Source organism: Sinohyriopsis cumingii, chromosome 19 (genome assembly GCF_028554795.1).
Source record: "Sinohyriopsis cumingii isolate HCF-2022 chromosome 19, ASM2855479v2, whole genome shotgun sequence".
Taxonomy (NCBI): Eukaryota; Metazoa; Mollusca; class Bivalvia; order Unionida; family Unionidae; genus Sinohyriopsis; species Sinohyriopsis cumingii.
The window spans coordinates 53,392,161-53,407,972 of record NC_142979.1 but is presented as its reverse complement, the minus strand read 5'-3'; the positions used below and the strand labels follow the sequence as shown (position 1 = coordinate 53,407,972).

Sequence of the window (15,812 nt, the reverse complement as noted above, 5' to 3'; positions counted from 1 at the left end):
TATTCCAAAGACCTAATTTCATGAACAGCAAAACGCTGGATATGACAGGCTCATCTTTGGAGGCTCAGTTTAGTTCTGATACTATCAATGATGACAAAGCAATGGACGAGGGTCCTGATTCTTAATCAGTGTATGATTCAGACTGGTCACCAATGGCTGGATTATGATGCCCAGCCTCGTGATGAGTTGTAAACGGATCTTCATCAGCTGGACAGTGAGCATAATTGTCCTCAGCAGTAAATAGTGTACGTGTTTGGCTTATTTATGGGTTGAAAATGTCATTTTAAAACTCGGTTTTTAAACTTTGAAATGATATCTATGAGGCCATAACATTTGATTATATAATGAAAACAAGAGGTGATTTAGATTTTTAATTTATTTGCAGAATATATGACATAGATCATAATTTTATAGTCAAATGTATTTAAAAAGCACGATTAAGACAATTAATTCAAATTGAGTTTAAACATATTTGAAATCGTTAAATCAAAATGCAGGTTTCTGATTTAGGATAGGCGCTATGAATTTAACAGTTTGACAAACTCCTTATGTTCCACAGATGAGAATGCTGTGTTAGTGGCATAATGAAGCAGGTCACTGCTATGTTTAATGCTGCATTCATGCTTGCTGATGTCTGCGTCACAAAGCTGTCAAGGTCAGGAACTTGACTGAGCCGATTCAGTGATGTTGGCTGTACTGAAGAAGCTTCACATTTTCTTGATACTACAGACACAATAGAAGTGACTGGTTACTCAATGACAGGGGTAGCTTTCATGTCACTGCTGCTCTATGTCTGGTTGCAGATTTGTGCTATTCGTACGCGTAACTATTTCCTGCAATTTCGTTATTACAACTCCTGTAAATTGAACGACATCTAGCTTTTCCAGGATTAAATATCCGGTCAAAGTAGAACCAGACACAACCTTGTTTATTTTCAGGCATTGCACATACAATAATATAGAGATTTGGGTATATCAGTCAGCGATGTTCTTTTTAATGATAACTGAACAAATGAACGTGGAACATATATATGCTGTGCCTGCTTTATAGTTAATACTGGAGTGTTTAAAATTCAAACGAACAAATGACAATTATAATCGGTTGATCAGATCCTGTTATTCAACATGTGTTTATTTAGACTTACTATTTCAGTGTAAGACATTCTAATGCTATTTGCACGTGATTTACATCACACAATCTTTGTAGCTTATCATTATATGCAAAACATTTAATGATCATTCGGATGATATTTGGATGATTTTTGGATGCTGTCTGGTTGATATTTGGATGATATCTGGTTGATATTTGGATGATATTTGGATGATTTTTGGATGATATTTTGTTGATATTTGGATGATATTTGGTTGATATTTGGATGATATTTGAATGATTTTTATGAGTGATTTAATGATTTAAATCATTTAATTTGAATCAAGCAGCCCTGGATGAATTTAAGACAAAATAATAAATTTGACTTGATATTCATATCTTATTGTGATATGCCATGATTCGTGTGTAATTACCTTAGTAAGGGCTGATATTCGTGTCAACCTGAATTTATCACTGACTATAATTTGTCTTCATGAATGATGAAAGGTATGACCAGTTGGAATTTGGAGAGAACACGAAGAGTTTTCAGGATAAAGCTCCTTGTTATCGCGAATTTCACAAACTACTAGTCTGTTGTTATCTCATTCAATAGAGGAGAACAAATCAGTCGACTTTTTGTACGTTGTTGTAATTTTGGCAAATTAATAAAAACAGAAATTTAAACGTGATTATCATATGCTTTTTATTTGCTAGAAACTTCTTTTCTTTATGGTGAGAGTCCTAATTTAAGAAGCTACATATCACGAGATTATGCATATATCAGGGAACCAAATTACATAATTAATATATAAACAAGTATAGGCATGGCATACGAACGTCCACACACATATCTCTGTTCTACATGTATATATTTGGTTTTTACTTTTTTCTTTCTCTCGAATGTGCATGGAATTGTTTTCTTCCTTCTGTACTAATGCGACTAACATTTACATCAAAACATCAGTTCAAATAAGTATTAGCTTCCAAACTTTTACAACATGTGTAGGACAGCGACGTCATTTTGTTATTTGAACTTTGTTTTCAGGCATTTCAGTAAGTGTATTACCGCGACGTCATTTTGTTATTTGGAGTTTGTTTGGGGCACTTTAACAGGTGTAGGACAGCGACGTCATTTTGTTATTTGGAGTTTGCTTATGGGCATTTCTTGATATCCCCTCCATATAGATCACATAACTATACAATCCAATCTTGATTTAAGAGAGAGGGAAGGGGATATATATATATATATATATATATATATATATATATATATATATATATATATATATCCTTTCAAATAGATAGGTATACATAAAGTTCATATCAGGCCGGAGGCAGACCATCCTTTATTTTATACAAGAAAATGCAGAATTAATATCACTAGATATCTCTCTTTGAGGGAACTTTAATACTTACTAAATTTCTCGCATATATATCCTTGTCGAGCAGAATCACAAACCATGTCGTTCCAATGATAATCCCACGAAGGAATGATTTCCGCACAATGTTCTTTGTTATTTGCATTATCTGGCTGGTCTTAATAAATGAAATTAGAAATGAGATATAATAGGCTTTTCATGAAATAATAATCTTTATAAATATGCCGAAATCCTTAAACGTGTTTATTCTAAGAAGTATATATTTTGTATATCCGTATAAACTGTTCGCTGTTGTTAAACTTCAAGTTTAAGGAATATAACACTATCAGAGAAAATATTTGAACGTTCAAGTAACGTTAATTAAAAGTATTAGAAATGAGCATCATTCTATTCTTCCAATATTATTTATCGGTTAATTAATCAATAAAATTGCAAAATAATAATTATATTTGTTAGTGAATATTATTTAACTTACCTCTGTTCCAGTTTGTATACGTCATTATCTTTCCATTTACCCAAGTCCGACTTAGTGAAGAATGCAAATCCGTGGCACCTATCCAGAGTCCTTCGTCCAAGGAAGATTTCTTACCTAGTTCATCTGTAATGAACATTCTATTTCAAAAGGATCCAATACTAAAAGTTTATCCATAGTGTGTTGGTTTTTAATTGTCCATGGTACTATTCACCTAGAAGTCAATTCAATAGTAGCTGAAGCAATATTGGTATAGCAGCATGACTTTAGTGAAGATATTGTCTACAGATCATCCAATAATACAATACCTTAAGCATTGTAATAATCAATCACTAGACTTGAATTATAAGATACTCACATGACGTTATTGACACGGTCTGTCATTAACCAATTTCAGAATTACACCGTTACGTCTGAAACTAAATCGTCCTAAAGATTTGTGGTTTCATTTACATAAATCAGAGGTTTCTGCGTTTACCTAAGCTAAATTCAAAACAATTATCATATTTTGCTTGATATATATAGAAGGAATTTGACATCATTTCGTAAATTTTATTTGAAATGAGCGCTGATTTCAGAATTCGAATTCACGCTATACTTGAAGATAATATTACCAACAGAAATTAAATCAGATTATCTTTTTAAGATGGAGGCTACCTTGATAATTATTTTAGTGTATATATATATATATATATATATATATATATATATATATATATATATATATATATATATACACACATATACACACACAATCGTGTTGTCTAATGTTCAAACATATTTGATTTTCATTGGCGCATCCTCCCTTTGTTTGTTTTTTGTGTGACGTTGGCATATTTTTCACGTCACCATTGTCTGATCAGTAGTGATCTAAACAATCATTATATTAATCTCGTCTACAGTTATACACGAATTATTCGATGAAAATCAAACACTGTAGTTTCCCTGCAAACATGTAAACATTGTTCATGTATATTTGTTATTTTTTGTGTGTCAGCCTTTCCGTCTGGACGCTATCTCCTTTGTAACATAGGATTTGTAGCCATAAATGTGAGGAAAATAACCCTTCATTATGCGTTGGTGTTAAATAAGAAAATAATAGATTCGGAATCAGTAACTACGTTAGATGTATGACGTTTATGGAGGATAATTTTGAAGATCGGGTGCCCGTCCTACATCAATTTATGTCAAGGATTCTATGAATCTTTCTCATTTTATAGTAATACACATTTTAAACGTTCTCTAATTATTGAACAAGCAAATTGAGAATTACGCCAGAGATAATAGCGATAAGCGAATCGCATGTGTCCCGTATAGATGCTCCGGAAATTTATATAGCACCGATACAAGTTGGAAATGCACACGGCGAAAATGTTTGATTTACGATTCTAACGTCGTTGGGAAGGTTGACATATATTTACATGTATTTCACCTACATGGGTTGACATTACTTTTGATTGCTATTTGGAAAACGGTACGCTATTTGAAGCAGAAGATTGATGAACATTACTGTTTCTGCGTGCAAGGGTAACATACTTGAAATAGAACAAAGTACACTAATTTTGCCTGCTCTTGAAATTTAGAAACGAATTTTATAGTGTAGGCGGTACTAATTTCTGAACGTGTTATTATGATATTGTAAAATATCCCAAAAATTAAAAACGATATTGGATCATGTATTGCTTCTAAAGGCCAGGAAGTGAAAATAGCCGCATTCAGCAAGCAAGTTTCTATAAAAGTAGTTTTCTATGATATGCGCATTGGAAGTAAAACCTAGCTGTGTAGTCTAAAATCCATTTCAACACCGTCTTTAAGATATCAAAACAGACAATTGCAAGTTGTGTAAACTTTCTATTAAGCTATACAAATTCGTTTATTTTCTAACAAGGATTTTCAGTGACGAAACTGGAGGGGTTACTTTTGAAACTTATAACCCTGTGCAAAAATGTAACACTGATAAGTAGAACATTAAGCCAAACACTATAGTAATTACTTTTACTTTTCACATCATTATACTCGAGTTTCTGAATAAAGTTTCACATTGAAATATGGTCATTGTGGTTACTTGGTCTTCATCATCCAACATCCAATGAGGCAGTATTGTGTGTAACACGTGCTTTCTTGTGGAGAACGTAATCTTAATGGAACATGGAGATAATTTAAAATTTAAACTGCTGAATTAAATGAACGAAACCTATAGCAAAAATGTTTCTTTTAAATCAAGAAAGAAAATTTGCTTGTTTCGATGTACAGATATCAAAATAATTAGCTAACATTTTATCGTATACCTTCAACCCCTGCAAACCTGATAGATATGGTAAGAAATGCAATACACAATTGCAAACAGATCACTTTTCCAACTTTATGGGACAATGTATATATTACATTCCTACTAAAGAATTCTGCTTTCGGAATTAAATGCACGATTATTATTAAGAAAAACCTTTTAGAAGCTTTCGATACAAACTGGACACTCTACAGCCAAACTTAATTCATACAATAATATATATGGTGGGCACTTATCGTTTTTCCCGAGATTTTCTCCAGCACCGTTGAACGTCTTGAATGCAATGCGCAAAGTTGCTTGCTTTAAGATTTTAACAATGCAGTGAAAGGTAAGATACGCTTGATTGTCTTTCAATGATTCAAGATAATTTTAAAAGCTATATCTGCTGTTTGAAATAGACAAATGAGTAACAACTGCCGTGACTATTGACTTCAAACGATGGAAATAAAACTTGTTTCAGACCTTACCAATCTAATGCTCCGAACTTAAGAACACTTCGTAAGGGTATACCGCGAAAATCGATTGATTCGAGAACTGGCGATGATGGACCATAACTGCTATAAATAACGACGTGCAATCTGAAAATGTAACATTTTCTTGGTCTGGTCAGTCAATAAAAAGTTGTGTAACAAATGATAGATACAATTTAACTTTGTTCTGCTGCAGACACGAAAATAAAACCAGACAATCAGGACCAATAACTTCTGCAAGTGATGAGGCAAGACAAACAACCTATTGTACCTTTTGCGGTCTCATTAGTCGAAAGCTACAGGCAAAGTGCCAACAAATTTTTGCATCAAAGTTATTTTACTGAAACGTTATTGTAATTGAAGTTGAATATTTTTTCTCATACCCATTTGCCTTGTATACATTTTCTCTCCGGTCATAAAATATGCATAAACCAAACCAAACTATTAATTTTATTTATGGTACCACCATGTCAATCAGGCCTTACTTAGCTCCTGCATATCTTAACACCATGTCATTCAGGACTTACGTATCTCCTCCTACTCTTACGACCATGTCAATCAGGCCGTACGTAGCTTCTTCGTATAGTACCACCATGTCAATCAGGCCTTACTTAGCTCCTCCTTCTCTTACCACCATGTAAATCAGGTCTTACATAGCTCCTCCTTATCTTGCCACCATGTCAATCATACCTTACTTAGCTCCTCCATATCTTACTACCATGTCAATCATACCTTACTTAGCTCCCCCTTATCTTACCACATACGACCATAGCGGTGCCATCACCAGATGTCTATAGTGAATGATTGCAAAGTAATACACAACTTAAGTGAGCTTGTAGTGAGCGTCAAATGAAAACTGGATAATGAAGATCATACATGTGATAATCAAAAGATATTTGTTTGAATGAGCTCAAAGTAAAATCCATTGATATTTATAACACTGTAAACGTTTGTTCATATGCAAATGAAAGAATCGCTAATATAATAGTAATTATTATATGCTCATTTTTTGCCCCGTTAACTTTACATTGTCGGAATCGTTCAGTATTCCCCGATACTGAATGCGCGCGACAATACACATACAGCATTCACGTGAATAAAGGAACTACTTTCTATTGTAAACAAGCAAAGACGCAGACACCAGCACTTTTAATTTGTAAACAAATCATATACACTCGCGTAAGAGGCTCTTTACGTTGTGGTTATTTAAATTTGTTTCTGAATGAACTAAAACATGTTTCGTAGTACACACACCAAAAAAACAGCTGTTTTGGCACATTCCGCGTTGATACAATGTTACGGATTTAGGTTAGCTACATTATATAAAAGACGGACGATCATGTCCTTACAAATACCATACAACTGACAAGGAATATACTGTATTCTTTATCTGGTGATAAGAATGGCAAAATAAAATATACTTAGTTTTACATCCTGAATTTCCTCAAAATGTTTTTTCTTAATTCTGCAAATCGGAGTTACATGAGCCACGTCATAGGTTTTCAATCTGGATTACACATTTCAAAAGTGTGCTGTAATTTCTATAAGTGCAATTGCATCCTCCTTACTGCACTCAAAATGAAATACACATTAAATTCCATAGCGTTCTTTTGAAAATTGCAATTGAAAGACTTCATATTTTCCCACGTTATGATTTCAAACATTCAATGACAGAAACAGAAACACATTTGCAGACGTAAATACGCTTCTCCCGCGCCACTTCAATCCGATGAATTTCATGTATAATTTGCACAGATGAATCCAGTCCAAAATCACAAACTTTCATCGAATCGAAACAAAATACCAAAAATACATTCACTCCAGATCAAATGGAAAAGTCGTTGCAATGCGCATTCATTCACAATATGACTGCAAATTTCAATTTTAACTAGACACGCCATTTTCTTTCGAAAGTTATGTCGACCGCGCGACTAAGTTCAAATTTATCTGGGCGGAGCTATGTGCGCATTAATTATGATCTCATTTTGTAATGTTAAATCTGCGCTTGTGTATTTAATTTGGAATACGGTATTCATTCATTTACGTTGTTTCTTGTAGTGTATTTTGTTTATATAATTTAACCTTAGGTTGAATAAAAAAATGAGCATATAATAAAAAGGTTACTGCATTTGTATGGGAAAATAGGAACTCGTTTTGTCGGAAGGATATACTGCACTCACAAGTTCGTGCAGTATTCATTCCGAAAACTCGTTCCTATTTTCCCATACAAATGCAGTAACCTATAATTACACTTCTACAAATGTCAGTAATCACAGTGAATAAATAATGTTTAAACCACTCCACACAAAGATTCCAGATAATCTCCAGATGGTACAATTAAGATCCATGTGAATTAAATTGTACCAGTGAAGTGCTATATGAATACACACTTGCATAAACCTACTTACTTGTCAAAAAGCTTTGTTCCTCTGGCCATTCAATGCATACTAAGTCACCGCCTCGATTCATGCACTTGATACGCGCCTCGTACCACGTGCTTCTTTCGAGAACGATCAGGTAGCAGTGTCCAGAAGCTGGATCCTCGATCCACGACTGACCGCAATTTGAGCTTGCAATTACTTCAAAAAAGTGGTGCAAATTTAATAACGACGAGAGTAGTGAAAGGGGTCACTTTACGGACAATGGGAATTAGCATTACAGGGACCCCTGGGTCACTTTACGGACAATGGAAATTTAACATGGCGAAAAATCGTGGGTCACTTTACGGACAAGGGGAATTTAACATGGGAATAAATCGTGGGTCACTTTACGGACAAGGGGAATTTAACATGGGAATAAATCGTGGGTCACTCTACGGACAAGAGGAATTTAACATGGGGAATAGAGTTTGGGCTTGTTTAGGGACAAGGGGAATTTAACATGGGATTTTTTTTTTTTAAATTTAAAAATTTAAAAAAGGGGTAGGCAATTCAAAGGCTATCTCTTTTCGAGATATATGGGGGCCCTGAAAAGGGCCTTTGGGTTTTCTTCTGCTTCTAATTTCTTCTTTTCCTCCACCAACTTCTTATTTTATCTCCAACACTCTTTCTCTTCTTTTTTTTCTCCTCCTCTTCTTTCTTCTCTTCCTCCTCCTCTTCTTTCTTCCTCTTCTCATTTTCCTCTTCTTTTTCAATTTTTTCGTTCCAAGTTCTTATTCTTATCTTTTCCTCTTCATCCTCCTTCTCCTCCTTTATTTCCTTCATCACACCACTAATCTTGTCCTTTGCTTTTCTTAAATTGTTAATTTCCATCTTTACACGATGGGGACTATAGGAATAATGGTCTTCAACCAGTCTTATTAGCATCTGTTCCATTATTCCTAAGTTGTCTAAAACGTCTTGCAAGGTTTGTATTTTGTCCATTTGGTTTGACGCCATCTTCTTTTTATTCTTTGCAGAATGGTTTGAACAACTAATACTGTGGGTTCTTATACGAAAAGCGCGTACGTGAAGGAAAACATCCCCCTACTTTCTCATTTCATATAATATAACCCTAACTATACTCTCCACATTTGCTAAGAAACCCATAATCTACTATTCACACAAACATACCTGAGCTCTTACAAACACAAACACACAAACACATACCCTCACAATATCTTAATAAAGAGTTAGTGTTTATTTTCACACTACTCTACCTACACACATTGGCAAATTAATAGTTATTTCTTTTCTAGAGTATTGGGTAGCCCTGAAAAGGGCTGTTTTGTTTGGAACTTCATGGACACCTGGTTAATGGTGGCACCTTCCAGGCCTGGCGCCACATACACATCTTATCCCCCAGTTACTTTTTACCTTTTGGGGGGAGAGAGCAGAGGCAGGATATGTCGCTTCAGAATCCCAATTTTCACTCTCTGGGATTCTGAAATTTTTTCTTCTCTCCTTTTCCTCCTCCTCTTCTTTATATCTTCTCTCCTCCTCTTCTTTTTTTCTTCTTTCCTCCTCTCTTATCCTTCCCTCCTCGACAATGGCTTCAGCGGCCAGTTCATTTAATATGCGCCTGGCATATTCCAGATGCACATGAAGTTCCAACAGTTTCTCCAGTCTCGTGTTCATTTTTGGTGTTGATCAATCAACAAGGGTAGCTGGACTGCCGAACGAGTTTCAATTTATACTGAAAGCGCGAACGTGAAGGAAAACATCCCCCTAAAAACATAAAATTCATCTTACCTAGATCATGACCAAAAAAACAACAACAACGCGCGGACCTAAAAGAAACACTCGCTCACTTTTTTATGCTACCCATCACTTCAATAGACTATCCACATACGCAAAGCAATCCAATCTAACCCCAAATATACACCTCAAGCAGCCCAAAAAAAACAAACATCATTTTAATCTACTATCCATACCAACTTACTTAACCACTTGCTAACACAAACACACAAACACATACACTTCCACTATTCATAAAGAGTTAGTGTTTATTTTCACACTACTCTACCTACACACATTGGCAAATTAATAGTTATTTCTTTTCTAGAGTATTGGGTAGCCCTGAAAAGGGCTGTTTTTTTGTTTTGCTATGGCATTCTTTTTTTAGTTTCTGAGAATGCGATGTCCTCTGAGGATAGACTTTCTGGCGATAGGTCTGCTTCTTCGGAAAGAGAAGAAGAATTCTTTGGTGTCGATACGACAATCGACAAAGCCTCTGTCAGCTTCAGGTTGTTGCTGCTGTTGCTGCTGTTGCTGCTGTCTCTGAAGTCTGTACTTCTCTGTCCATTCTTCTTTTTCCCTGTTCATTTCTTCTCGGAAGAGTTCTTCTATCAGGTCTTCAGTGATTTTTAACATTCTCACATTCTCTATTTCTTCTGGCTTCGGTATCAGACTGTGTCTGACCCTATGCAGATTCACGTAGGCTTCGTTGAGCTTAGCTAGTTTGGAGCACATCTTCTTAGGAGGATGAGTCGACAATGGATGGCTAGACTGGGAACAACCCCGGTTCTTAAAGTTAAAGCGCGGACGTGAAGGAAAACATCCCCCACACGGTTTTCGAGCTGCAACGTTCATGAGAGGGATAGTAAGAAATGAAAGAGCATCAATCCAACATTCTTATAGCTAAACAAACCACAAAGGCATTTTTTTCTAAACACAACATTTTTTATTCAAAAATCACTTAACACTAACTAACAACAACTCTAACAATAATCCAACATGATAACATCAAACAATATTTTTTCAAATGACAAACATTTTTTTTCTTCAATTACTAACTACTTTGAACAGGGCTGACAACGTTGTGAATGAAATTGTGATTTCCACTGTTGGAAATCATTAGGCCATTGATGGACACTACGTTTCCTAGCTTGAGACAAAAGATAAGCATAATGGTCACAAAACCATCGATCTACTTTCACATCGTTTCTAGCAGAAGAACGAGGATCGAAATGAGTCACTAAATGTTCTAAGGAATAGCCCAGGCTGCGATGATGCAGAAAATACACACAGTACTGTCCACACACCAAGGAATCTGTGCCTTGTAATTTCACATTATTGAATCGGGTGGTCTGAGCATTTCTTCTCATAAAGTCGATGATATCGTCTTCCAAAGGGGGCAATCCGTACGAATCGAAATATTCCACACAGCCTTCTTGAGGAAAGTAGACGGCTACCCAGTGGGTTCCTGGGAGATGACTATCGTCCGTGTTGATCACGTAAGCTTGATGGTCTTTAGGTTTGCGATGAGGGAGTTCATCTTTAGCACAGACGACGGGATTCCAAGAAGACGTATACGAACTGTGGTTCAAAAGGTAATAAAGTTCCCAGGTATCCATTTGTGTTTGTTTTCTTCTTCACAGGTAATAATAAGTCGTCAATTCGATCCTGACTTTTTGCTTGAAAATGTCTGACGAATAAACGGTTATTCGTTCTGTTTCCTCACTCTGATTCAGGAGAGCTTCGATACGATGGATCTCTTGAGTGGTTAATGCTGGACAAGAATGTTCACGCAAGTCTTTATACCACTGGTGCAACACGTCTTTGTTCGAGATGAGACTCCAAGCTTCGTCCAGATACTCGTCCAATTTTTCTTCTTGACTTAACATTAGGCATTTATCGTGTTGAATTTGACTGGGATGATCGTTTTGACATCCATAACAATTTTTCTTGATCAATTCCGTCATTTTGTCGACCAAGTGTTTGGCAAAACAGCAGACTAAATGGGCTTCTTGTTCTGGCCATCTCGACTTCATCATGATATCTTCTTCGTCTTTGTCTTGAGATTCTTCTCCTTCCACGGTCTCCTTACATTCCATCTCCAAAGTTTCTCCACTAGGTAAAGAGGGATAACAGTTTTCCATGGCTTTCTAATAATCTAGAATGACTTCTCTCAAACTGTTGATTTCTATGGTATTATCGAATTCTGCATACAGGATGACGTTCACTGTCACTGGTAGTTTATCTGCAAACTGAAGTTCCACACGAATCTGGCCAGATTTTATAGGGTGGAAATGTCCCTCGTCGCTGCCTTGGTCTGGAGTGAAATCGAAAGCCCACAAAGCATAGCCTCTTGCATAATCGTCATACTCAATGCCGTGACTGGTGTTGGTTCCTAACTGACCGGTGGCTTCGTACAGGGACAAGTACGATCTCAAGTAATTTTTGTTGGCAAAGTCAGGTTCGAAAGGTCGGGTACACAAGGTCTTGCCATCGCGACTGACTTCGATTTTCTTCACTAAAAAGTGTTGAAAGTTGAAAGGATTTTCTTTGAAGGCTCCGTTGAAGGCTGAATTCGAGACCATACCAAGGATTAAACGCTTGGGTAACTGTCCTTGGAACAGATGATCTTCGGTTATGGATTGCAGGTTAGCGGGAATGGTGAACGTTTTCACTTCCACACGTCGTATGGGATACTTGGCGGTTGTTCTGCTCAACGTTTGACTGATGTCGTTACCCACTTTGGGTAACACTTCCACGCGTCGTACGTAGAGTTTGGCCTCTAAAATTTTGCTTTTAGGAATGCCAGTCTTATCAGGATCAGCCAACAAATGGAAAGCGGTACTGTTGCGATTCAGTCTCAAGCGAACATTCACCCCGTTCAGCAAATATTTCTCTTGGAACCACATGTCCAAATGCAAACGATCCATCAGTTCTAAACTCCTCTTGTCTAAGATTTTGCTTTCTCTTTGCTCAAAGCCGGAATTGCTTCCATCTATTGCGTCGAACTTGCCCGCTTCGTCAGGTTCCCACAGCACACAAGCATTGAGATGAGTATCCTTGGCATCTATTCCGTACGTCAAGAGATTTTCCAGGTAGGCGCGGTAAGGGTATGTATCCATGCTGCTGCTGACTAGTTTGTTATTCAAGTACAAGTCCACTGAGCTGAACAAGGAATGCATGAAATTGTTGACGGGAGCTATATTCTCAGTGTCTTCTACTCCAGCACCATCCTTATCTAGAACTTGGACTTTCAAGTACAAGTAACTGCTATTCAGATCGATGTAATCTTCGGGCTGTCCTTTGATTTCAAACTCGATGGGAGCGGAATCGATCAGTGAGGAGATGGGATTAAATTCCACCCACTGAGATTCTTGCATGGTCATCATGGTGGGGGGCATGGCAAACAGATCCAGTTCCGTCTTGGAACAAGCGCAAGACTCTCGGTACATCATTTTTTTCTGTTTTTTTTTTGTTCTTTCTCAATAATCGAAAACGTCTAAGTCTCGAACGGTTCTTCTTTTCTTGGCCTTTCTCGCTTGAAGTCTGGTGAAAGGGTGTTTTCTTCTTCGTCGTCTCTTTCTGCCTTGTCCTTGCTGAATGCCTGACTCGGTAGCGTGCAGGGCATTTATAGGTGTGTCTCGTTGGCCTAAAATGTCTTTACCCGTTTGCAGCAAGACATTTTTGCCAGCCCTCATGAAGGCTTCTTTAGGGTTCTGTTTGTCGATGATGACATTTTGGAGAAATTCTTTGCCTTGCGTCAGTGCCGCATCTTTCAAGGCGTGCAATCCGCGTGTCACCATCGGTTTCAACACTGGGGCCACCGAACGAAAGGCCTATTTTAACATGTCTCCTAAACCGTGTCCTCGCTGTCGAGCCACCCCTTGGTACACTGGATACATGACTTGCTTACGAGTCGTGAGAGAACCGTTTTCGAAAATGGAGTTTCACCGTGACTTTTCCTTTGGTGAATGAAATATTTTGTCCCAAATCTCCTTTTATAGTAATGTTGACCGTGTCCAAATACGACTTGCTGACCGGTAAATAGTGAGGATGGACAAATTCGCGGTGGACGTGGTAAGTGTTTCCACCTTCCTCGTCAGCGTTCGTGGCAGAATCCACTTTGAAAGGAATGACACGCAGTAACGGCACGGAGGTGTGTCCCACCACGTTGTATTCCACCACATCGGAGTACACGAAGATCAAATTCAGTCCCTGGTTCAGTTCTACCGGGAAACGAAAATACCTCGCAAAAATATCGTTGTCGGAAATGACTGGTAATTCGGGGCTTTTTTTTTGTTCTCCTATCTTCCTCAGCTCCGTGTCACCGCCCAATATGTCAAACAATTCAGGACAAAATATGAAAGACATGAATTTTTTGGACCCCTCAGAAAATTTCATCAGAAAGCGACGAGCTATTTTGTGATATTCCAGGGTGACACTTTTTTGGACATTACTCAAAGCTTTATGGAACACGCCATTAAACCTGGAGGCTATGGCGCTGACCAAATGATGACCACTGAAATAATAGCCTGGGAGAATGGACAAGTTGTAGGTCCACGTTTTAAGTTTGTCATCATAGGTTCTATTGGTAGATGTGCCAATTTTATCCAACTCCACTTGCAATTGTTGGTCATGAACTTCCACCTTAAACCAATTTTGCTGGGCAATGATATTTTGGACTTGGGTTGGGTGAATCATTTCCACTAAAGCCACTTCCCAATGGGCTTCGTGATCTAAGGGGATGGCTTGAGGTAATTTGGCCGTGTAACAGCACAACGTGTTCTTGGGAAACACCTCCATGGAACTGTCACTGGGTAAGGTTAAGTAAAATTGGTTTTGGTGACTCATAATTCTAGAGTTCTGTGGCTGTCGGAGGGGATATTACTGGACGTCAGAGGCGTGTCTCCGCCCAAAATGGGGTTCTGGTTGTGGTTGTTGTTGGAGTGGTGACTGGCACTGGCACTGGACACAACGTTCCCGTTTGAGGAGAATTTCAGGGAGGGATTGGGAAGCAGGTAACCGATGCAACTGCTCAATAAAATGGTCCACAATTGTTTGTCTCCTTGTTGCAAACTCAAATTGGCGATGGCTGCCCCGATGACACAATACACCACGAAGATTTGGCAGAAAAAGACGATTTGCGTTTTAGGCACACGTTCTCCACACCACACCCACAAGGGTTGTTTTTGTAAATCTTGCACAGAAGAACTAGGGGAAGAAGGACTGGTCGACGTAGCTGCGTCTGATGTGTGAAAGGGCATGATGGTCACTTCTTCTTTTTATAGTCGATGACTTGCGAAGCGTCGATCCAAGAATCGAAACTGGGTGGATATCCTTTCCAACGTACTTTGACTTCTTTGACACGTCGTTTGCCCACTTTACGAGTTCTGCGTTCGAGAATGCTTTCGATGTCGTACACGTCGTCTTCTTTTTTGGTGACACGTTGTAACTCGGGCAAATAAAACGTTCCTTTGAGTACTTCTCCGTTCATGTCTTCCAATTTATAGACGGCAGGATGACGGCCATGTACTCGTCCAGTGACGCGAAACAGTTCGGTCGTCCAGTTAGGTAAGTAACCTTTGTCGAAAGTGCGTTTGGTTTTGCCAATGCGCACCCAATCTCCTACGGTCAACTCTCCACTTTTCTTGGGGACAGCCCTCGTCGGGGACGTACCGAACAGGCGCTCGAACACCAGCACTTCGTTGTCGGGAGTCACGTCTTGCGGGGCACGTCCGATGCTTCGATGGTAAGATTGGTTGTACGCTTGCACCAGGTGCGGTAAGATGTCGATGTACTTCAGAGTGTGGTGATGCGTAAAATATTTCCACATGCGTTCTTTCAAAGTGCGTTGAAAACGTTCCACGATGCTGGCTTTGGTTTCGGGATTCTCGGTGGTAAAAAAATGAATGTCACGTTTCTTTAATTCTTTTTGGAAAGCTTGGTTCAGAAATTCGGTGC

At 38.0% G+C, this 15,812-nt stretch overlaps 1 protein-coding gene across 2 annotated transcripts in view; it reads right to left on the bottom strand.

The window, feature by feature from the left end:
• The window catches only part of LOC149775718 (matrilin-1-like), a 39,258-nt gene that overhangs the window by 5,912 nt on the left and 17,534 nt on the right, over positions 1 to 15,812 (bottom strand). For both annotated transcript variants that reach the window (XM_089943683.1, XM_089943682.1), the window contains exons 2-4: positions 8,106 to 8,276; positions 2,944 to 3,066; positions 2,506 to 2,625 (exon numbers count right to left, since the gene is read on the bottom strand). In XM_089943683.1, coding sequence (XP_089799809.1) covers positions 2,506 to 2,625; positions 2,944 to 3,066; positions 8,106 to 8,276 — 414 coding nt within the window. The remainder of the gene's footprint in view (positions 1 to 2,505; positions 2,626 to 2,943; positions 3,067 to 8,105; positions 8,277 to 15,812) is intronic.